This window comes from Carassius gibelio, chromosome B17 (assembly GCF_023724105.1).
Source record: "Carassius gibelio isolate Cgi1373 ecotype wild population from Czech Republic chromosome B17, carGib1.2-hapl.c, whole genome shotgun sequence".
Classification (NCBI taxonomy): Eukaryota; Metazoa; Chordata; class Actinopteri; order Cypriniformes; family Cyprinidae; genus Carassius; species Carassius gibelio.
The window spans coordinates 12,146,462-12,171,880 of record NC_068412.1 but is presented as its reverse complement, the minus strand read 5'-3'; the positions used below and the strand labels follow the sequence as shown (position 1 = coordinate 12,171,880).

Below are 25,419 nucleotides of genomic sequence, written 5' to 3'. Positions count from 1 at the left end.
ATAAAAAACCCATTAAACATCAGTGTAAAGTAGTTGGATGTGTTTGGTGAAGGGTGCAGTATTCTGAGGGCTCTACCTGACAGGCAGGGCTTTGGTGGTCTGCTCTGGAAGCTCGGGGGGATTGACGAACATGAGTTTGAGGAGAAGCTCCAGGTAGCCGATGTGGCGGGCCAGTCTGGTGCTGAGGACCCAGGCCCAACTCCAACCCTCCCCTCCTTTTCTCCCCCCAAAGTACACCAGCACTGCATACACCATTCAAAAACACAGGAGACGGAGATGGTGCACGGTCACGCTTTGACATGAACCGAACCAGAAGTTTGCGAGAATTTACAACAAGATAAATGTAGAACAGGCAATGCATGAGATTCTGAAGAACAATGCTGCACTCTGGTGGACACATTTATATGTACGGTTCAGTGCCTCTTGGTAACCAAAGATGAACTGGCATATTACTGAACAAGTGGGACAAAATGTAACATGAATCAGCAATAAAAAGTTGAGTACTAATCTGAATCTTGAAGCTTTTAGTGTCCATAATTACAATAGTAATGAGATGAATAATGATAATCAAGCGTATAAGGCATATATAAATACAAAATCACCATAAATGTAACTAAATAATAAATATTATTTTGATAATTAGGGTCCAAATCCTTGACTTTTATTTTTAATTTCTCTACCTCTTTGCTGCACTAAAATCACTACAATTATTTTATAGGCAATGACTAGACACTTACATAACATATTTCATGTATTCATGATTTGAATTTTTTTTTGCAATAAAAATAACTACTACTACTATTAGTAATATTTCAATGATATCATTATTTGTTATTCATTTTATTGAAATTTCATTATTTGCAGTTTTTGAAAGAACAACAGTTATTATTTGAATTTATTAAAAAATAAAGTGATTAATAGTAATATATCATTCAATAAAATGAAAAAAAAAACAATATCTATAGCAATAAATAGTATATTTATTAATATTGTCATTATTCTTTGCATAAGGTATTCTTTGCAAGTATTTCTTACTGAAATTTTTATTTTTTGTATTTATTATTTTTATGATTTTTTATTAAATGTATCGCTGTGATTTGTGGTTCTACTCTATAACTGACTTGTAGTTTACATGTTTTTTATTTCCTGTATTATTGTGGTTTACTTTAAAGTTGCCGTTGTCCTTCTCTGTTGAATGTTGCGCTGTGTTTCCAAGAGAACTGTACTACTTTTTTTTTAAATGCTTGGCCTGTAATCAGAGGCATGACATTAAATTTGACAATTTCTCACCAAAGAAGATGTACATTAGGGCGAGCAGGCTGAGGGCCACAGCGATGGCCAGTTTAGTGTCGACAGCAAAGCCGAGGACCAGAGCCACAGATCCACAGAGAAGCAGAGTCAAAACCACCACCAACCACGAGAACTGGAACAACGGCTCCACCTGCTGCCCGGCGAACGTCTTCATCTCATCTGAAACAGTAAAAAAACACCCTCAGATCTCATTCAGATCCAGTAAGGCCCTTCAGATTTTCAGTAGTCATTTCTGGCTCATACCCTCCAGTTTCTTAAGCAGGAAGGACTTGCCGCTGCCCCACTGGGCGTAAAGCCCCACGCAGATGGGCGGCTGCATGGTGGGCTCACTCAGGATGTCCGCCAGAGCGCTGCTGTACAGGTCATAACCCAGCATGTCACCGTCACACTCAGAGGGAGACAGGTGCTCTGGGGAGGAACACATCAGAAGTATTGAGACAGACATGTTACAGTGCAAACAAGGTCTGTTTGAAGAAATACTCACTGGCTCCAAATATCTGGGTGAGGATGCTCTTCTGATGAGTGCAGTCGATGTTGTAGGGCGTCTCTCCTTCTTTATTGGGCCGGTAGAGCAGACGGCCGTCTTTAGGGTTCCTCAAGAGCAGCTCGGCCAGTTTGCGGCTTCTCCCACGAATGGCAATATGCAGAGCTGTGTCACCTTTCTGAGAAGATGACATTATATTTTTAGAGAATGTTCAAATGCAGGAGTTCACTATATTGAATAGTAGTGAGTAAATATATGCACACAATACCGTTCAAAAGTTTAGGTTCATTCATTCATTCATTTATTATATAACATGTATTTTAAATGGTTATAACATTTCACAATAGCACTGCTTTTAATGTATTTTTGACTAATAAATGCAGCTTAGGTTAGCATTTGTTTAAGACACTTCTTTCAAAAACATAATATATATGTATACTGATATATCTAACGGACCCCAAACTTAAAAAAATATGTATGTGTGTGTGTGTGTGTGTGTGTTTATGGCTTCGGTGACTGTATTAAGACAATAATAAAGACATGTCAAACTGAAAATGCTCAGAAAACTTCATGGTTTTACCTTGTCCACTGCTGACACTTTGGCACCTTTGTCCAAAAGAAGCTCAACTATTTCCATGTTTCTCATCTTGGTAGCTTTTATTAGAGGAGTCTCTCCATCCTGACACATTAACACAAAGCACATGTATGTAGACATCTTTCACTACTGTACTGTTACAATCATAATGATGTGTTTCACATGGGATCACAAGGCAGAATCCAATGAAAATCAGCTATTTACCTTGGTGTAGGCCTCAGTGTCAGGGTTGCACTGCAGAATGTCTCGAACCATGGTTGCATTGCTCTTCTCCACAGCCCAGTACAGGGCGGTCTTACTGTCCTATAATAAAGAATTAAATAACACAGGGTCACAGTGACATCTGCTTCCTTAATCACATGGAGTTTAATAACAGGTTTCTAATTTGAGGGGAAAAGGGCATCAAAACAAAGAGGCCGTTCTGTATAGATTAGCATTCGGGACAGTGTGCTGATGGATTTAGGAGACTGAAATGGAGAGCTGGCGGTGTGGTGGAGACGCCGTTACCTGGCCTTTGACATCAATATCAGCATATTTATTAAGCAAAGCTCGGACGATCTCCACATGACCTCCTCTGACGGCTCCGATAAGCACAGTATCACCACTCTGAGACACAAAAACACAAACAAGATTAATGGGAATTCCGGGATTCCTTAAATACTAACAACCCAAGGTTAAATAAGCTATGCATGAGAGGCCTTACCCGATCAGGGATGTTGACGTATGTGCCCGCGTCCAGCAGGTCTTGGACAATCTCAGTGTAGCCCTCTATGGCAGCGATCATCAGCGCAGTGTTTCCGTCTTTATCAGTCATGTTCATGTTGGGGTTTCTCTTCAGCAGCTCCTTCACCACCTCAGGGAAACCACCTCGCACGGCCACTATGAGCGCAGTCATCGAGTTCTACAGGAGAGAGATCATACTGGGACATTAGGCTGCAACATACAATCTTTCAGGTGTTCGGTTTAGTGACTTTATTGCGTCAGCACATTTAGTGCATCTGAAAAATTTGAATTTGAACAATGCAAAGGACGAATCACAATTTAATAAGCACAATAGTTTTAAGAAAACGTGTTTACCGCTCCCTCCTGGTCCACATTGGCCCCGTTCTCCAGCAGATGCATCACACAGTCATAATGGCCCTTCCTGGCTGCCCAGATCAAGGGTGTGGTGCCATACTGACAACGACAGGCAAAAACTACAAAGTGATTACTAAAATCTCTATTAATTAATTAATTTGCATGTGCATACTGTTGTACTTGTACAAAAACTGGGTAATAACTATGTACCAACCCTGAAACTACCCCTAAACCATATAGTTACCTTATATTACATAGTGCATTCTTAGTTAGGTACACTGTAAGTACAGATAAGTGTGCATCCTGTAAAATGAAGTGCAACCATTCATAGAATCCCGATCTTTGATTGTTAAAGACCTTCGTTCATCTTCAGAACACAACTTAAGATATTTTTGATGAAATCCGAGAGCTTTCTGACCTTCGAAAGTTAGCAATGCAACTACAACGTTCAAGGCCCAAAAATGTAGGGGGACATCATTAAAATAGTCCATGTGACATTAATCTCTTTTCTTCGAATTATAGGCCATAAAAGTCCATATAGTCCATAATCCATAAAAGCAATCTGCAGGTTTATGACATTATAAAAAAATAACTAATTAACCTCTATAGACCATGTACTACAGGGATTTTAGTAAGATTTGTCATTTTTTTCTACTTTCTTTTTGCAATTACTTATTATTTACATTACTGTTCAAAAGTTTGAGGTCAGTAATATTTTCTTTAAGTTTTTTAAAAGAAGTCTAATTCATTTGATCACAAATATATTTAAAAACATTAATACTGTGAAATATTTTTACAATTTAAAATAACATTTATTCATGTGATGACAGCTAAAACTCAGCATTATTAACAGAAATCATTCTTATATGCTGCTTTGGTGCTCAAGAAACATTTCTTCTAATTATCAGTGTTGAAAACAGTTCAATGTACTCCTCGCTGTTTTTGTGGAATTTTATTTATTTATTTTTTTTGGCAGGATTCTCTGATGAACAGAAAGTCCAAAAGCACAGGATTCATTTGAAATAGAAATCTTGGGAGGCACTTTTTATCATTGCAATGTGATGTGTCCTTGCTAAAAAAAAATAACAATAATCATATTGACCTCAAATTTTGAGCGGTAGTATATATTATTTATTGGTCTCATGTGGAAACTGTTGACTCAGGCTTTTTAGTCCACCAGCAGTGTTTACGAGTCTATGAAAGCTCAGCGATGCTTGAGATGGGAGTGATAAGGCACCTTGTCAGAGCAGTTGACTTTGGCTCCATGCTGAAGCAGCAGCTGAACGATCTCTGCATGGCCTCTTCCTGCCGCCCATATGATGGGGTAAACACTGTACTACTGGGACAGACATAAAGCAATTACACACCACAGAAATACTCAAGCCTAGAGATAATAGGGCCACATTTTCACCTACACCTCAAACAGAGTTTCTAATGTACAATAAATGCTTGTACATAGAACAGGAAAGGGCTCTGCAGACCTGTCCAGTGATGTTCGGGTTTGCTCCCTTCTCCAGCAGTAGATGTGCCACCTCCACACGACCCTTATAAGCGGCCCACATGAGCGCGCTCCAGCCCCCCTGCACACAAACATATCAAGGTCATTATATTCCCACATGACGGCCCTTAGGAGTAATCTCACGGTCACAGGACTGTGTGGATAAACACATTTTCCCTGAGTCAGGGAGTGACTCAAGCTATCAGTTGTCTCTCATCTTCAATATTTGTTATTATAAGCTTTAGCTGCTACCCAGGCGGCATTTATGGGCAACACAAACACGTTCAGACATTCCATTTTCAATGTGTAAATACACCCGAAAATCTAAACAGGCAGCTCACAGCTGTCATAGGGTATGCATGAGCACAGCATGACACCATATATCCAAGAACTACACAGAACTGCTGATCTTAAAAACAGAGTATCACGTATCACATGTTCCAGCAAGGTAGGAATGAAATGAAACCAAATAGGATGGTTGAGGATCCTAATTTCAAGACTAGGGCTTTGAATTTAACATTTACTGTGAATGATTATTTCATAAACAAATTAACAAAATACATAAATGAATATATTAATACACAAATTCAATTTATATTTGTACTTTTTATACTGCCACGCACACACACACAAACACACAAACACACATACTGTACACACCCACACACACACACACACACACACATTTATATTATTGTGAAATTCAATTGATTCATAAAAATGTACCAAGAAAATACCATATATACCAAGTACATTCACATGTATATACATTAATAATTATTCATTTATGTCATGTATTTTATATTTTTGTATATTATCTAATTAGTTTTCAGATTTTTTAATTCACAAATAGTAAAAAATAACATTTAATAATTGTATTAATAATTTTTTTAATGTAATACATTTAATAAATGTTTTTTTTTAAATATATAAATAATAAAATATATTATAATATATGTGTTTGTGTGTGTGTGTAATTTTTTTTTTTTTTTTAAGTTTAATTGATTGAGACATATTAACATACTGCAAAACTGAAAATGAAAAACCTTAAACAATTTTCAAGGAGGTAAAGAAGAACTTTGCATCATCTACAATGATAAATTCAAAAACAATGGTTGATCTAAGCGTAACTAGCTGCTGTGAGGCAGCTCCTTTCTTACCATGTCGCGATGCTCCACGTTGGCATTGTTCTCCAGGAGTTCCTTCACCACTTCAGTGTGTCCCTCTTTAGCAGCTGAAATCAGTGCTGTCCAGCAATCCTGAGACAAGTGGGGAAAAAACACCCTTGTTTAGTTACATGGACATCATCATCCTCCCAGGAAGAGCTAAAGATCTTGTGTTTGGATGATGTTTGTGGGGTTTCAGATCATACCAGCTGGTCGTACCAGGTGGTCATAGTGAAGGTTCTTCTGTCACCAGAAAGGTTGTATACTATACTGTGTATCTGCTGGAGTGAAAAGCTCCAAGTGTCTGTGTGTGTAAACCTCCTCATCTAGTCATTTACAAAATGACAGTACAGGGTACCAATTATTTTGATTCTACGCCCCACCCACACCTATGAAATCATACATCTGGCTGAAGAACCGCAGTCTACCAAAGCAGACAGAGATACCAACAAGGACAACAGATTTAAAAAAGATATAAAAAAAACAACCAAAATAAAAGGTATAGATTTAAATCATGATGGATAGATCTAAGACATCCTTGCTCGTCATTGACCCTTTTGTAAAAGAGTGAAGGAGGACGGATGTGTGACTCACAGTCACTGTTTTTTCGTGAAAAATGAAAATCATATCATCCTGTTTCGAAACCTAGTGCGAGTTTATGTTTTACCACATGATAACATTTATGCTAGGATATCTAATGTTGTGTGGCTCTGCTGCACTTTTTTTACAGAGCTACTCACAATATCATCCAAGTTGACATTTGCTCCCCTCCGGATGAGCTCCTGCACGATCTGTAGACTGCCCTGCTCTGAGGCCAGCATGAGAGCAGTCTGGCCGTTCTACAGCAGAACACAGAAGTTAGCACATAGCAGTCATGGGGAAGCTAATTTAAAAGAAATATTCAGAATAAATTCCAACGTAATGTTTATGTACCGCGTGCTGTCAGTTACCAAAGACAATAGTTGCAGCTCGTTCCTCAGTGTGTATAAATGAACTAGAAACATATTTACAGTAAATACACAGTTTCCACAGTTTAACCGTAACGCTTAAGCATTAGACGCATCATGAAAGTGGTGTGACAGAACCGATTTTACAACTCTCTGTGTAGTGATCAAACATCCAAACTCAAATCAGTTAATTATTATTATTACTATTTTTAATCTGGTTGCTTTCACTTGGTATTCATAAACGGTTAGCACCCTTCATTCAAAAGGCTCTAGAAGACACCAGAACTTTTACACAAAGAAAAAAAAAACAATTCTCAATTCTCTTTATAGTTCAAGCAGTTTAAAAAAGTACAGTATAATTACTTTTTTAATAAAAGCTCAATATTTATTCAACAATAATTGTATTACAACAGTAATACATTTCTTGTTTTGATAATTTGTATTTAATAGTATTAATCATAGTTCAACCATATTTTAATAATAATTAATGCTGTCAAACAATTAATCACATCCTACATAAAAGTTTTTGTTTACATAATATGTGTGTGTGTGTGTGTGTACTGTGTATATTTATTATGTATATATATACACACACTTACATCAGCATATATTTTGGAAATATTTACATGCATATACATTTCTCTATTTAAATATATATATATATATATATATATATATATATATATATATATATATATATATGTAGTATATAAACATAACATATCTTAATATATGCATGCATGTGTTTGTATTTATATATACATAAAAGTATACACAGCACAAAACAAAAATGTTTATTTCGGATGTGTTTAATCGTGATTAATCGCTTGACAGCACTAATAATAATACACTATTACTATTTTTTAATAGTCATACTGATATATAATAAACAAATAATTGTTTTGACAAAATTGTGTAGCTTCACAGACCATTAGTTTTAAGGGGATAAAAAAATGAAAAGGGGGTTTTAAGCATCAAAAAAAAAAAAAAAAAAAAAACGTTTATTGCAGACATACATTTGAATGTATACTATTATTTTATTTTTTTTAAATCATATGCATTTCCTATGATTTACAGAAGACCACACTAAAATATTCAGTGTAACATTAGTTCATATACCAAAAAATCTTGTCAGGCATGTTATTAAAAAAAAGAAAAGAAGAAAAAAAATCATTAGATAATGACATAAATATAATCACAGGATCACCTCTTCACCTAATCATCTTTTTTTTCTTTTTTTCTTTTTTTTTACGAAATGTTTTTTTTTTTTTTTTTATTGCATTTATTTTGGCAAAATCACAATAAATAAAAAATGTCCCCACTCATCATTCAACACAAAGCACATTATAGTGTCTACTTGTGTTTGAATTAACTAATTTTCATGCATTCAAATTAATTAATCATTTAATTCACTTACTACATAATTTATGATGAATGAGCAAACAATCAAGTGGTTTTGGACACAGCATTAATGTGTAAAGAGTAATGCCTCTAATGCTATATATCTTAAAATAAATCTAACATGCTGCAACAAACAAATCTGTTTTCAACACTTGAAAAATAGTAATGCACACAGCCAGTCCTAAAGATCATATTTAAAAAAGAAATCAATATGCAGTGTGAATGACCTCCCAGCTGAAAACAACACAGAATAATGCTTTAAGGGTTCCTGCACACTCACTTCACTTCTGGTGTCCACCTCTCTGTACTTGTCCAGATGAGCTTTGATGGCCGAAAGGTTTTCCTCCTCCACATAGCTGAAGAGACTCTGGGTGGTCAGAGAGCTCATCTTCAGAGAGCTGCTCACGTCCATGGCTGTGTTATGAACTCCACTGGAGAACGTGGAAGAGAGCAGGAGAGATACATCATTAAATGAAAATCTCCTCTGTTCAGGCATTACAAGCTCCTGAAGCAGAAGTACAGATGTGGAATAACAAGACAGACAGTAACAAGCCCAGTCTTGCTGGATTGCACAAACCGTTGAGTTAATGATGAACCCTATGCTAACTGAACAGACAGTAGGCGACTACCTTATCAATATCGATTAGGATAAAGCCTCATGATGTGAAGTTAAAAGCCTGTAATGCTGTCTGAACAATAAACAGGAACTACACCAGTGTTCATTGGGGTGATTACACACACACACACACACACACTTATACTAAGTTGTTATGTTGAAGGGATAGTTTTTAATGGTCCTTAAAAGGGAAAGCATTTTAAGCAAACTAACAAGGCTTAAGCTTTGCCCCAGAAAAGAGCACTTTACTCCAAGTTCAGTCATTAAACACAAAAGTGTGTGTCCACAAACTTTACTTTTTGTCAAAAAGTCACATTTGGAATTGTGTGTTTAAAGAATAGATCTAAAATGTAGGGAACCATAGAAAAGATGCTATTCATTTAAAATATTAAATCACTGAATTACACTAGATAATTCCAAATGATGATGATTTGAGGTAGTCATCTTACCACAAAGATCTAACTTTTAATATTTCACTTTAAAGTTGGGTTTTCTACCATAACAATGATTGACTGTGTACACAAATCCCCCGTTAATGAACACAAAACTGAATTCTAAATCCTTACTTCAGTATCTTTTGACAGAAAATTAAATAATTTAACCTTAAGACTATTAATATTTTTGATACAAAAATTCTGGCATTCTTAACATATGTCAGGCACAACTATTAAAGCATATCTATTCTATAAATGTACTGAGATGAGATTATGTGACATATGTTTAAAGTTTGTGTTTGTGTGTGTGTGTGTTTGTTCGGGGGAGGGGGTCACACTTAAAACTTAAAACTGTATCAATGACACTGCATTTAATATTAAATATAAAATCATGTGACATCTGCAAACAACAACAACAAAAAAGGATTTGCATTTGCCGAACCCTTTATAAGAAGTGAATTAGGCCTAAATAACATTGTGCATAAACTGTTACAAAACCACACAAACACTAAATGATGCAAGACATTTCCTCACAGCTAACTTTCTGAGCCATTTTTTTTTTTTTTTTTTTGACATTTTAGTGGATTTATGAAGTGTGTAGTCCTCCAGTTCACACAGGTGTCCCGTCCGAGTAACCACAGGTGTAGTTCAGCACCATAAAACAAGAACATGATCCACTGACGTTTGACAATGACACACTTTTGTCTTAATTTCAAACAGTTAATGTAATGCCTTATAACTGAAATTTGTATTATTTATATATATACAGTTATGCTTTTAAAAGCATCCTTTTGTCATCTGTCTTCAAATTTACAATAATAATGATACAAGGTTTGATATGTTGCTATATAAAGCAAAGACATTCGTATATTTTAAGCATCTGTTTCCAAATACTTATCAGGGCCAGTAATTTAGACAGATTTAACTGTTAAGCTGTACTATAATATGCACATAAAACACTATAATGATGCTTTCAAACAATGTAAATAAGGCCAACTGCAAGTACTTTTTTTCCAGGGCCATTTTGCCAACTCAGCAGCCCAGTACAACCCTTCACATATGAAAGCCAGTCACCAAAAGCTGCTTCCAGCTGACAGCGTGCCAACCAGCGGGGTTACAACAAATACAAGTCTTATTCATAAACTTCAGTATCTCAAAGCAGAGATAAAGGTGACAGATCCGGTAATGCAAGACATCCGCTCCAATCAGCCTTTGTTCATCTCTGAACTGCTGACACACCCTTGAAAGCATCCCAGCAGCCCTCCAGAGAGATCACACAAAAGAGACAGCCAATCACAGGGACACCCTCAGCCAAATATTGACCGAGCAAGGTTCACCCCCTCTCTCAGTCCCAATACACAAAGACTAGTGAAAATAACCCGTTCATAACAGATAATCCATATACAATCCATTTACACAAACATCATTCTTCACACTCATTAGTCTGCTGACTCACCTTAAGCCAGAAGTCCCTGTTAGCTGGGTTTCAAAAGCTTCTCTATCCTTTTGCAGTTGATACTCCACTCACACTGTCACTCAGACAGTGTACTAACAAGCCGACCGGGGCTCTGCCTGTCACTCCAGGAGCTCATGAATAATGCAAGAGGAAGTGTGAGACCCCGCCTTTCTTTGGCGTGATGCCCAATGCACACATGTGCTGTGAATCCTACTACAGCAGAGCTTCACTCATTAATATTAAGGAAATCTGACGTTATTGTTGAAGCCTTCTGAAAGGTCCAGCCCACATGAGACACGCCTTCGATAAAGGGTGTGTATTAGCGTACACGACTTTGATAAGTATTGTACTTATTAGTAACTAAATAAACTAAAAGTTCTTTATAAATGTTTGTGAAAGGTCACTGGGCTAAGGAAGCACATATGGATTTCCTATTAGAGTGAAGCAAACAGCACTACATCAGTCTCTAAATATAGTAATGTAGAAATGGAGTTCTAATAATAGATATGATTTTCATACTTTGTAAAGCCAACGATCCCTTAAAGAAAGAGCGAGTGTTTGCAGGGAGTGACTGTTTGTCTGAAATTAAGTACTGATCTTTTTTTATTATATTTTTTTCTCAGTAAAACGAACTTGCCATAAATAATGGTAGTAAAGTAACTTTTGAAATGGGAATATGATTATTTTGCAATATGAATAAAACATATTACAAAACATAAAAACATATATTTTTCATGAACCCCCATATATATAAAAGTATATATATATTTTTTTTTTTGGAAACATATTGTCAAATAGATAGTTGTTGTATTTTGATTTATTTTACTACAATGGATTCAAAGACGAATAAACAATTGCAATTATTTTAAAATATACTTATTATTATGATGTTCTATAACTGATGGTGTCTTTGGTGTCTCATTTGGAGTCTGAGTTATAAATGTATTTACAACAACAACCACAACAATATAAAACAACAATAATAATGATTTAACAATAATAATAATAGTAGTAGTAGTTTGTTATTAATAACAATGCTATAAATGTTATGATCTAAATGGTCAGAAATGGAATTTTGTTCTGAGATCAAACAATACCTGCACCCTATAATACAGGGACTGCGGACCCCCTATAGATATTTTTGTCTTACTAGGTTATAAATATCATCAACGGCAAAATATAATTTTTTACTTTTAGCATAGAATAGAACTAATATAATATTAGTCACTTAAAAAAAATCACACATTATTATTTTGCTTTCTTAAAAAAATATATAATTAATGACATATATAGATTTAAATATTTATATACAGGTTTAACACAGCAAAAAAAAAATTGTTGTTGTTTTCTAAAGACGGTTGAGTTAGATCTGGTTTGGGACTCGCTGCTCTGAGGGTCGGTCTCCAGAGTGTGGCACAAAGGAACAGCGGTAAACAAGTTCACACCAGCACCGCGAAAAATCACTTCTGGAAGCAGCTCAAACCTATTTGCCCACCGTATTAAAAGTGTAAAGAGAATCCGAGCATAGCTAATTGTATCTGTAAAAGACAGCAGCATCGTCCACACGTGTTTACAAACAGACCTTAATAAGTTCCATGTCCGCAACAAAAGCTGCTTGTGGAGTGAAGGAAGCGCTCGTGTGTGCTGACAGCCGGAGCTCAACTGTGTGTGTCCACTGTTCTCTCTTTTAACACACCAACAGTGTCTCAAAGATACTTTAACCTTCTTTAAAAATAATTAAAATCTTCCTTTCACAAATTGGCATGAATTCACGTCTTAATAAAAACACGTGTCAGTTTGTTTACATAATTAAAATCGAAAACTTGTAAGTTAAGTTACATCTCCCTCCCAGAGAAAAACAAGTTATCCGATATAATTCACATAACTTTGTAGCTTACCATAACCTTTCTGTCTGGAGGCAGTCTTGCGTTACAGCACAGCCATTTTGTGTGAACAGGGGTGTGGAAGAAATTAAAATTAACTACACATGACCACACCAACAGTGCGCAAACCACGCCCAGTACAGGACAAGGCCACGCCCATGTGTCGACAGACTGTACCTGACTTATATGTATTAACAAAACATTGAATATCTATCTATCATCTGAAATGTCACAGTATTGTATAGATATTTTTATTCATCCAGTGTCATATCTCTGCTGTAAACCATTGTTGCATTACCCATAGGAAAACCAATAAACACTCAGACGAATACCGGGAAGGAAAATACGGTTTATTTATTTTGAGACTATCATCATGGTAGTGGAATTCATTTTTAATGTCAAATCCTTTAATCAAAGGACAACTCGTTGGCTTGGTACAACTTCAGAGCCCTCAGTTTGTCAAACAATTCAAATGCTGGGTAAGTGTCACATCTCAGATTATGATTATTACAGAAAATAAAAAGAGGCTGTGCTTGTTCTCTGGACAGTTCTCGATCCAAGTACATGTGCACAGACAACCTAGTGTTTTCTAAATGTATACTGGTGAACTGATATATATCAAAGTAGCTAACATGTTAGGGGTTACTTATTTCTTTATCTCTCCACAAACACATTGCATTATTGTTTTCCTGTGCACTGCCAGGTTATGAGACATCACAACCAGTCAGTAGGAACCACAATGGAAAAGTTAATCGATTATGTGCAATATCTGGAAAGCTTTAACAACCAGTTAAGGGGGTTTGCTTGTTCACTAAGGGCCACAATCACTTATTTTGTATGAACCTTAAAGACCTACAAGACAATGACAAACAACAGAACCGAGAAGGCTAATACACAACAAATGCACTATATTATTAATAATAATAAAGAAAGAAAATTGACAGTAGTCAACACAGTTTCACACACCGCTTTGGGTCATTCTTTGTAGAATCAGTAGTTGGAAATGGAATTGATATAAATGATGGCTGAACCAAAAATGTTACAGATAAGTAAGGCCTTAAAAACATGCCTCCTCTATTACTTGGGGCTCAACAAGATGATGTTAGGCTGTATTTAGCTGAACATTATCTGAACAAAGGGACAATGTTTACACATAAACAGCAGTGAACACACATTTAACGTCTTTCTATGGAGGAAGCCTGTTTATAATACATCCCTTTAACACTGGAATACCGTCTTAATTCTCCTTCGCTGCTACAATGAATTTAACATTTTGGCCAAATTCATTCATTAAGCACGTACTCTAACTGTTGAGGAGCACTGAGGTTTCTTGCATTGCTTCTGCAGTTTTTCTAAGTTAGCTCTACCCCAACTCATTCCTAGCAAAAGTGCAAATAGGGAGGGAGTGAAAAATAATTCCTCCCAAAATCTCAGTAGGTAAAAATTATGTCAGCATCAGACCAAATAAATGACTTGGGTTTTTTTTTTTGTTTTTTTTTTAAGTACAAACCACTCACCCTGTTGTAAACCTGTACAAATAACGTGATCTTTTTGTGCACCTCATGTGATTTGGCACTTTGGACATTTGAAACAAGTTTTGCATTGCGGTGCTAGTTAGTACACTGCTTACTGTGGGACATATTGGTTTTGGGCAGTTAAAACAATTCATTAACCAAAATTTTATGAAACGAAAAGACAAAAAGAGAAATTATACAGTATATCTGTATGTTTCCAGCAGAGTTGCTTATTATTAAGCTTCATATTAGTTTTGCAGTAACTAAAACTGTTGGTACAGGGCTGTAACTCATCACAGTAATTAATACAATACAATAAGATTTTAGAGAAGTGTGCTTATGAAACCTCAGGGGCTGGTTCAGAGCGTTTTCTCCAAATGGAGGCTGGTCAACTTCACGCCCAAGAATATGATTTTCTTATTCCTGAACTTGCTTAGTTAACAAAAGTTCAGGGAGACTCACTTTGGTAAATGCTTTAGTCCCTTCAGCCCTTCATTACCAAATGAAAACAAAAACTAACATATAGAGTCGCTTTTGAACGAGGGATAAAAGGTTCGGATAAAAATATGACGAGGTCTGATTTTCCAGACGCTTGAATAAAATGAGCAAGGCTCTCTAAAGCCTTTTAGAAGATCACAGTTGAAGACAAATTCTTATGTGAAATCACACAACTTGCAGGTTTCTTAAGGGCCCCAGAGTATTGATGTATTGTTAAATAAAAGTTGAAACCGCATGTATCTGATTACTGCATGTACAGTACACCACCAGCAAAAAGTTAAGAGTCTATTATTACAGTTTTACACATTTTAGAATAATACTGTCGTCAAAACTGTCAAATAACTAATGGAAATATGGGAATTATGTGGCTCCCAAGCTCAACACTATGTGAGTCAAACAAAACCAAACAAACGAAAAAAAAAAAAAGAAGAAAACCACAACAAAACAAAAAGCAACAAAAGCGCTATTTAAACTCAGTTTTAAGGAATTACTATGTTGGCACAATTTATATGCATATTTACTCATTTCAAGCATACGCCTTTAGATCAACAGGGTTTTAAGATCAAGAGGAACAAATCCGATTTATCCCAACTTTTGGCCGGTAGTGTACTTAAATACCAAACCACTACAAAATTCACACTATTGTTGATGTGATGAGAGCGTTAGCACTGCTTGCAAAGTTTTTCCCACGTTTCCATTGACATGTACCTATGGAAACAATACAGTTATTGCACTTCCCATATCTGTCTGTGACATAAAAACACGAACAAGCTGTGATATGGAATATTATCGATCGGTCTTCTGTGTTCTCCAGACGGGCTCTGTGTCGCGGGAGAAACACAGATGCTAGAGGAAAATCTGAAATGGTCTAAAACAAGACCTGTGTGCCCTGAGGAAACCTACAACCCATTAAACAAATAATAATAAAGAGCATTAATATAACCCTTAATCCAACCAAAATTAAAAAAATAACGATAAACAAAAAGAACTGAAAAAAATTCCGGTTTTCTTACCGTTGATTCTTGTTTCAAAGATGTTGACAGATATGAACCTACTAGAAACCCACGGAAATTTAGAAATCTTAAAGATGAAACAAAGGCAAGAGATAGGAACCTAAGGCCTATAAGTTTGGCAACACGCAACTGGACTTGTTTCTTATCATTTACCGCACACATTTCCATTGAGAAGAACTAAAAGAGAGGTTGACAATGGCGGAAACCTTCCAGGTACTCTAGAAGTTGATTCCAGTGCTAGACGTCCTGCACTAATGTAGTGAATCAATAAGCCAACGATGACTTGTCTGTTCCTATGTAACACCATCCCCATACGAGGCTTCAGGTCCGAAATATACAGAGTGTTTAAGGCAACTTCCGATTAACTGACAATGAAGTCAGTTATTCACCATTTTAATCATCAATCAACCAATTTCATATGATCCTATGAAGATTTCCCATTTAAAACCCATCTCCAATGGCTGTACTGTTGCTGGAGTTTGTGTCTCTGTCAGTGTGGTCGGATCTAAGGGAGGTAATGGCCGCTCTCGTCTCTCAGTACTGAAATCAGAGTTCCCCCCAGCGCTGTGTGCGGGTCGAGCAGCCCTTCCTGCCCTCATGTGGCTTTCTGCTTCTGGTTGCAGTTGTTGTCGGGAGAGGAGAGACAGTTCTGTTCGCTGGCCTGAATGCTGCCCAGCTGTTCCTGTTGTTTCGTGCGTCTGGACTTCACGGGTAAAACCAGCACCAGCAACACGCAGAGCAGGTGAATGCAGCAGTACCACGAGCTGGGGAAAGCAAAAGAAACGGCACATTAGGAACCTCAGTTATGTGATTTTGCCATTTGTCAGTTTTTAGCAGTGTAAAATCTTATTTACAGACATTTTACAATAAATGTACTGCATTGACATGTTATGTTTATAGCACTGCTAAATGTATTTTTTTTATGTATTGTTACGTGGATAGTTTTAGGAGAAGACGTTTATGGGAAAAAGTTATGTAATCTTCCAAACACTGGGGAAGTATAATTTAGTATAATAATATACTACACATAGATTATAAACAATTTGGTCACTTTATTTTGGGGATCAATTCTCACAATTAATTAGCTAAAACTACAACTTTTGTCTCAATAAACTCCTAATTTGCTGCATAATAATAGTTCATAAAGTAGTAACGTTTAGGCATGGGGTAGAAAAAGGGATCTAAAATATGGACATGCAGAATGAGGCATTGATATCTGCTTTACAATTATTAATAAACAGCCAACATGCTAGTAATATGCATGCTAATAAGTAACTGGTTTATAGTGGGAATTGGTCTCTAAATTAAAGTATTACCAATAATATAATACGCGACCCTGGAAACAAAACCAGTCATATGGGTCAGTTTTTTTGTTTGTTTGTTTGTTTTTTTAAATAAAAATAATAATAATAATTGTCCAAATGAAGTCCTTAGCAATGCATATTACTTATCAAATTATATATTTTTTATTTTAATTAAGTTTTGAAATATCTATGGTAGGAAATGTACAAAATATCTTCATGGAACATGATCTTTACTCAATATCCTAATGGTTTTTGGCATTAAAAAGAAAAACATAATTTTGACCCATAAAATGTACAGTATTTTTGCTCCAGGGTCACATAAAAAAAAATAATAATAATAAAAAAAAAAAATAATAATAATAAATTAAATTAAAATAAAATAAAATAAAATAAAATAAAATAAAATAAAATAAAATAAAATAAAATGTATTTTATAAATGTGGGGTTCTCAGGTCTTTATCCATTCAGTCATCTCTCCATATCTTTCCAACACAGTGTTGTTCTCACTGAGATGTAGTGAGGTTCTCTTCACCTGAACATAATTGACTCTTTCCTGGGCTGAGCTCCCACAGTCTTCTATCTCTCTGCCTAACTCTCGCTCTCTTTAATGAAAATACTTTATGTGTTCTTCTTGACTCATTTAACAGCACTGCTCCAACAAATGACCATCATAGATTTATTTTTATCTCAGCAGAAGCTGTGAATTAAATGGTCCTCTGCCAGCTCGTAAAGTGTCACCAGACTCGGGCCTGTAAAGCCGTCTAATGAATGAAGCGAGACGCAGCGAGCGGAGATAAAATCAGCCTCTCATTTTTACCTGTCAGCTTCACATCTTCCACAAGAACTCTCAGCAACAGCTCAGTGGTGCAGCTGGGTTAACAATGACTTTTTTGACTCTTAAACTCTTAAAAGCAATTCACTTCTTTATGAATGTTTTATCACCGAAGCTCTCTCATAAACAATCTGGGCAGCCTGTTGCATGCTGATCGTCAGTCAGTGGAGGTGAATCTGTAATGGCCCTGGAATTCTCACATAATGGTGCAAACGCATTACTGACCTATAAAACTTTAGTGAAGGCCCCACTGCCAGCAGCACAAATGGCACAACAGTGTAACAAATGGCCATCTGTGTGCTGAACCACGTGATCACGTCATAGATGAGCTTGAGCGCGGCGGAGCCCAGGAAGTGTTGCCTCACATTGTGTCTTACCTGAAAAAGAGGAAACTGTTTAATTATAAAAGCTCAAAAAAAAGGACTCTGACAGTAAAATGTAACATTTCAAACATAAATGATCATATTTTAAATAAACTGCCTTCCTTTTTTAGATTAATAAGGTTTATAATAAAAATTATAAGCCATTCAGCAGCTTTGAGAAGTTTGGGTGAGTATTTAATTTGGTTACATTTTATTTTGCTTTGCTTTGTTGTTGTTTTTAATAAATCCGTACTTTTATTAAGCAAGATCTGCGTTACACTGAAGACACTGAAGAGTAATGGAAGCTAAAACTTCAGCTTTGTCATAAAATAACAAATTATAAAATGTAATAAATGGCATTTTAAAATATATTCAAATGGAAAATATTTATTTAAATTCCAAATATAGTTTTTACTGTGTTTTTGATCCAATAAATGCAGCCTGGGTCAGCATTTTCAACATTTTTAAAAACTAAAAGTAAAACATTTTACCAACTCCAAACGGCTGTTCATATGTTTTTTTTATTTTTGTATCTGCATTATTGGTTTAGTCAGGTTATGACAGTAGATTACAGTAGTTCATGTGACATGCATATACTCCTAATATCCAAATTCTGATTATTAAAAGAATCTTCAGTAAGTGCCGTCATTTTGACTACATTTATATTAAGTCTCATTGTGGATTTGTGAAATTGGAAGCAACAGTGGAAGCAACTCTGTGTGTTTCATGTGTTTCACAGTGTTTCATGCAAACAATGCCGTGGGCTAAATAGTTTACATTCACAGTAGCATTTAAAGAAGGACTACTGCAACTAAGTGACCTACTTTTCTCTTTAGTTGGAGAGGCCTTGATCATTACCATGCGACAGAGGAATGGCGGTATTATGCAGCACAGCACTAGATGAATAAGAACCTCGACTGAGCACATATAGTCTCTTTTCGATCCCTGCATGCCTCTGATTTATCATAAGAGACACCAATTTCCAATTCTTTCTATGAATGTAACTGTATTTTTCCATCAGGACTGCTCCCAATAGATGTGCTACAGAAGATAACACTTCTTCAGCTGCTTTGTGATCTAATTCTGAATGAACTCTCGTTTTGACAGCCCATCTCGTGTAAAGAATACTCACTGCCCGTGCTGCCTTTGTTACAACGATGCCTGTGACGAAGGTCAGGTAATAGCCCGGGTAAGCCCCGTGCCAGATGGCTGAGAGGAGGAATGTGGCCGCAGTCGGATTGTACGGGCAGCGCTCGTAACACACTCTGCAGAGCACAGCGACAAAGCTCACATTGTTTCAGGGATTTCAGGAAGCGCACCCATGCTCGGTCAAGATTATTCTGTTTATTTCAAGCATTCACCTTTTCAACCAAAGTGCCGTCTGAATGTTCCAGTTATCCAAGAACATCTTGAAGCTGGTGGCAAACTGTTTAGGACATGAAGAGGAGAGATGACATATTAGGGTTTAGGTGGAGTGAGAAGACAAACTGGGTTTTTGTCTGTGTCTTACCTCGATATTGAGTATTCTTAAGTTTGAGATTCTGTCCCATTTGGGGGTGCCATCTGTGTTATAGCCATTAAACCCGAAACCAGCTGCATTGTTGATGGCATCGGCTGTGAGAGAGTGAAAGAATCTAGTGAAAACACTATCACAAAGTGACTGATGCATTATCTGATTCACCATGACAAAAAAAAATAATAGAAAGAAGCCTTTTATGAACACAAGGGGGCAGTATTTTATTTGAAAATGGTCTATGCTTACTATCATGCAAAGCATATACTGTTTTTTTGTTATTATGTAAAAAAGCATGCATTGTGCTATAATAAATATATTAAAATTATTGCTGTAACATGACCTTATTAAAACACACTGAGTGTTTTATTGACTGAGTGGTAATAAAACGGTTATTATGCATTTTCTATTCAGTTTTACGCAAATATGTCATGGTATTTCGATTATGTGTGTCAGGAATAAGATTATTCTTCAGTAGTTCAACAAATGTATCCTTCAGTGTGTTTAATTAAATAATTTTAATGATGACTATAATACACATCTGTTTGACTCACCTAACGTCCATACGAAGTAGTATTTGGGGCGTAAAGCCAACATGGAGATGTAGAGGTACAAGACCTGGATGTAGAAAGGGTTCGAGGCCATAAAGGTGTCGTCGATGACACGCTCCGTAGGGCAGGCAGCGTAGATCAGCAAATAAACCATTAGTGACAGAGCACACGTGCACACTTTCTGGATCACATCCCTCTAGAAGAACAACACAGACCATCTCAGAGAGTTAGAGCAATAGAATTTATGGAAGTGTCTTCAAAAGAAAAACATAAACATGAATTTCAATAGAAAACTGTTGTGCTTCATATACAGTGTTGTTCAAAAGTTAAGGTTCAGTAAGATCTGTAATGTTTTTTAAAGAAGTTTCTGCCCCTCAAGGCTACATTTATTTCATTTATTTCTATTTCTGTAAAATATTATGCCATTATTTAAAATAATTGTTCTCTTTTTTAACATACTTCTAAAATATAATTTCTTCCTGTGAGGTTTCAGCATTATTACTCCAGTCTTCAGTGTCACGTGATCCTTCAGAAATCAATGTTGGAAACTGTTGTGCTACTTAATATTTTTTGTGACCTTTTTCCAAGATTCTTTGATAAATCAAAAGTTAAAAAGAGCAGTTTTTATTCCTAATTGTAATTTGGTATTTAAATATTCACTACTATTCACAAGTTTGGGGTCAGCAAATATTGTCTTTCTTTTTTATTTTTAAGAAATTAAGTCTTTTATCTAGCAAGGACCTGTTAAATTGATTAAAAAGTGATAGTAAAGACTAGTAAAGAACTCTTTTAAAATGTAAAATTAAAATTTTTTAAAACATTTTATTCAAAGAATCAAAAGAAAAAAGTACCACAGGTTCTCAAACAAAATCCAAAAGAGAGTTTCAATACTGATATAAATTATTATAATGATCTCTAAAAGGATCATGTGACACTGAAGACTGGAGCAATGGCTGCTGAAAATTCAATATTACTGTTTTTCTGTATTTTTGATCAAATACAGCCTTGATGAGCATTAGAGACTCCATTAAAAAAAAAAAAAAATCTTACAGATCCTAAACTTTTCAACGACAGTGAATATACTGAATAATGTGAACAGTAGTCTCTATGAATATCAGTCTCATTATGTATCAGTATCTAAAAGCTCATTTTCCTTTGCCATCATCAAATCACTGAGGAGCAGAAAGAGCAGGATGGTAAATACAGCAATGATTCTGTGTGAGAGGAAATTCATTTGGGAACTAGGCCTCCTCAGGCTCTTGTGAAACATCGGAGCGAGCGGCTTCAGGAGGACGAAACACATACATCACTGACTAGATTTAATGAGGTCTGCAGCTTTTACTGGTTTACTTGGGTTAAAATGTTGCTGGAGGCTATTAAAGTGAGATCTTTGTGAATTCCTGAGGAGGAAATGCAGATAAAAGCATGTTGATCACCAGAGCTACACTCAAAACAGCAAGCCTGAGTAATATGAGCTCCTGGCCATAGAGGTTTTCATTCATTCACATCACAAAAAAACTGATAATGCAATAAGGAAGTTTGGAGCATACAATGAAGTTCAGTTGAGTTTAAATATAAAGTCTTCTGAGAGCTTCTCATTGTCTCTCAAGCCCACTGAAAGTAGAGTTGTCTACCTCAATCAAAAAGCATTTCCTTTGTAAGGTCTGCTAAACTGGTTGTGACATCAGGTTTTTCACCTGGCAAAATCAGTCCTAAAGTGGTCATTACTTTCCCGTTTATCCACATTCACATGCTCTTTGTTTAGTTTATGATCGCGATCTGCATTTACTAAACATTCACATTTACTAAGCATCAGTTCTTCATGACATGGGATTTATTTTGGCTCAGTAATAAATAAAAAGGGCAAAATTATTATTAAAGGGGTAAAGGGGCTAAAACAGATTGTGTATAAAAAAATCTAAATAAAATGAAAATAAAAAAACATTAAAAGTTTATATATATATATATATATATATATATATATATATATATATATATATATATATATATATATATATATATTTATATATATATATATATATATATATATATATATATATATATATATATATATATATATATATATATAAAGAAACTGTATAAATACAAAATATTTACATTAAAAATATTTTTTTATTATATAATATCAAAATATCGAAAAATATTTCCTATGACAGCAAAGCTGAATTTTAAGCATTATAACAGTCACATGATCCTTTATAAATTATTCTGATATTCTGATTTGGTGCTCAATTACTATCAAATATTATTCATCTTTAATTATTAATTGTTCTTTTTATTGTTGTTGAAAATAGGTTAATATTTAGTTTTTTCTTGAATATGAATTGTAACTTTTTGAAACAGAAATCTTCTGTAACATTGTAAATGTCTTTAGCATTAAAAACTCATCTCATACTTTGACTGGTAATATACTGTATGTATGGTGTGTTTGTGTCACCAGAGGGAGCTGGAGAGCGGTGTAATCACACTACCTTTGGTGAAGGGTCACTCTGCTTCAGCGTCCCGTTCTCTTTGCCGTTTGACTCCAGGTGCTTGGGCTCGTAGCATCGGCCTTCGATAAAGGCTACGTAATCATTATAGGAGCAAGTCGGGCCGGCCAAGATCCCCATAAAGTTACAGTTATAACTCAGATACTCCAGCAGACTGGGCATCTTCCTGTACAGCAAACACAAGGACAGAACAACAAGTCACTAAATAAATGATTTAAGTTTAAAAGAAATGTCTGATTTAAAAAACAAGCCACACCCAATATCAAGCGCCAAAACCTGATTTGCTCTGTAAAAGACATAATGAGAATGACAAAGGACAATTTACATATAATAAAATATTTAAGAAAGCAGAGAATGTTACAAATCACTTCAATATGGCCATTGACTAGTTTATCAAGGCTATGAAATAAGAGGAAGCTTCTCAACAAGCTACTTAAATAAAAAAAAAGCTACCTTAAAAAAAACATTAAAAAAGCTATGCAACAAACTAGAAACATAAGATAACATAAGTGCCAAAATATGCCTAAAACAACATGAATGCTGCTGAAGTTATTTATAAACATATATATTGATGCACATTACATTTGACAAATAAAAATGAGATAGATAAATGAATAAAATGTTAATAACTAAATGTACTATATTTTAATACATATAAAACTAATCGCCTGGCTAGCTAGCTAGACAGATAGATAGTTTGCAGCATATGTAACCAGCACTTGAGCAAATGATCAAACCTGACATTATGTCATGTTTGAACAAGCAAGCAACTCCTCCATTATGTAAATGTTGACATATTGCCTAACACTCTGTGACCGCAGGACCACGGTACTATCATTATTCAAAACTGCTCTTACTAACTGCAGGGTGTGACTTCCGAAACCTCCGAATCCTGACGACTTCCTGTGGTTCACGTGATATGGCGGGAATGTTCAGTTGCTTGGCAACAGCCTTCAGAGCCTGACTGTGAATGACTCGAGTCTGCCAGTGGTATGCTGTGTTTTTTTTAGCACTGCAGAGTAATATTATGCTCAATATGATAACTATTAAAGAGCGCAGCTGTGCACTCTGCATTTGATCAGTGAGAGGAACTTTATCTTTGTAGTTTTTTTTCCTTTCAAAAGACAGAAAGTGAACGAGTGATCTCATCCCAACCACTAACATACCTTTCACACATACCTGACAGCAAGATACTTCTGACTGGGCTTTAGGTGCTCCTCCCTCTTCATCAAACCTGTGGGAAAAAACACACAAACACAGGCCCGAACTCATCAGACACATTCCCACAAAACACTGTCACTTAGAAACACGGCCAGAAGTTGAGAGATAGATGCAGTTCTGTTTGATTGTGAAGCAGCACGTGCAGTGGAGTCTGTGGACAAATTATTTTTATTTGGTCTCCAGCCGTTCACACTAACACGCAGAAACAACAGCTACTCTCTGATACAAGAATCATGTGTGAATGAAGCCCACGAGGATGCAGAATCACACACACTCACCGAGTACAAACACAAACAGTATCACACATCTGTGCTTACACATTTAGCATTTTCAAAGTTTAATTGTATAGGCTTAGTGAAACCTGTATAATAAAACAAACACACACACACACACACACACACACATATATATATATATTTCAATTATAAGCAGCACCCATGAAAAAAAGCACTTAATAAGATAATAATTACTAAATACATGTAGGAAATAAATACTTTCTGTCTGTCCCTCTCTCTCTCTTGCTCTCCCACCTACCATTTAAAGGTCTGGTGTAATATTTCTTTTGAAAGAAATTAAAACTTATATTCCACAAGGACACATAACATTGATTTGATGAAAATTGTCAATAATAACAACATATAAAAAAAAATCTATTTTTAAATAAATGTTCTTATGAGATAATCCTGAAAAACATGCATCAAAAGCATGCACACACACACACACAAAAATTATACTAATATATATATAATAAGCTAATAATAACAAATGTTTCTTGAAATCAGTATATTGGAGTGATTTCAGAAGGATCATGTGACTAAAGACTGGAGTAATGATGCTGAAAATGTAGCTTTGCCTTCACAGGAATAAATTGCCATTTTAATTTACCATTTACTTTATCGAATAAATGAAGCCTAGGTAGGCATGAGAAACTTCTTTCAAAAATATTAATCTACCAACCTCAAACTGATAGACATACAGACAGTCAGTCAGACAGACAGACATACATACAGATATACAGACGGACAGACAGATATACAGACAGACACATAGACAATCAGACAGACAGACAAACAGACAGACAGATATACATACAGACAGACAGACAAATAGACAGGCAGACAGATAGACAGATATACAGACAGACAGACAGATATACAGACAGACAGACACATAGACAGACAGACAGACATACAAACACATAGACAGACAGACAGACAGATATACATACAGACA

At 35.6% G+C, this 25,419-nt stretch overlaps 2 protein-coding genes across 8 annotated transcripts in view; both read right to left on the bottom strand.

The window, feature by feature from the left end:
* The window catches only part of kidins220a (kinase D-interacting substrate 220a), a 49,480-nt gene extending 36,537 nt beyond the window's left edge, over positions 1-12,943 (bottom strand). For 2 of the 6 annotated variants that reach the window (XM_052580298.1, XM_052580299.1), the window contains exons 1-15: positions 10,986-11,094; positions 8,760-8,910; positions 6,872-6,970; positions 6,126-6,224; positions 4,949-5,047; positions 4,705-4,803; positions 3,468-3,566; positions 3,094-3,291; positions 2,898-2,996; positions 2,595-2,693; positions 2,376-2,474; positions 1,796-1,973; positions 1,555-1,719; positions 1,291-1,470; positions 77-242 (exon numbers count right to left, since the gene is read on the bottom strand). In XM_052580298.1, coding sequence (XP_052436258.1) covers positions 77-242; positions 1,291-1,470; positions 1,555-1,719; positions 1,796-1,973; positions 2,376-2,474; positions 2,595-2,693; positions 2,898-2,996; positions 3,094-3,291; positions 3,468-3,566; positions 4,705-4,803; positions 4,949-5,047; positions 6,126-6,224; positions 6,872-6,970; positions 8,760-8,891 — 1,811 coding nt within the window. In that variant the 5' untranslated portion in view covers positions 8,892-8,910; positions 10,986-11,094. Of the gene's footprint in view, positions 1-76; positions 243-1,290; positions 1,471-1,554; positions 1,720-1,795; positions 1,974-2,375; positions 2,475-2,594; positions 2,694-2,897; positions 2,997-3,093; positions 3,292-3,467; positions 3,567-4,704; positions 4,804-4,948; positions 5,048-6,125; positions 6,225-6,871; positions 6,971-8,759; positions 8,911-10,985; positions 11,095-12,883 lie in introns of those variants that run through there. The other 4 variants (XM_052580300.1, XM_052580302.1, XM_052580304.1 and 1 more) reach the window with 3 other exon arrangements.
* Positions 12,944-13,197: 254 nt separating this feature from the next.
* The window catches only part of mboat2a (membrane bound O-acyltransferase domain containing 2a), a 53,079-nt gene continuing 40,857 nt past the window's right edge, over positions 13,198-25,419 (bottom strand). For both annotated transcript variants that reach the window (XM_052580634.1, XM_052580635.1), the window contains exons 6-13: positions 24,145-24,199; positions 22,948-23,131; positions 20,459-20,651; positions 19,902-20,005; positions 19,753-19,817; positions 19,524-19,656; positions 18,255-18,406; positions 13,198-16,657 (exon numbers count right to left, since the gene is read on the bottom strand). In XM_052580634.1, the coding sequence (XP_052436594.1) occupies positions 16,489-16,657; positions 18,255-18,406; positions 19,524-19,656; positions 19,753-19,817; positions 19,902-20,005; positions 20,459-20,651; positions 22,948-23,131; positions 24,145-24,199 (1,055 nt within the window). In that variant the 3' untranslated portion in view covers positions 13,198-16,488. The remainder of the gene's footprint in view (positions 16,658-18,254; positions 18,407-19,523; positions 19,657-19,752; positions 19,818-19,901; positions 20,006-20,458; positions 20,652-22,947; positions 23,132-24,144; positions 24,200-25,419) is intronic.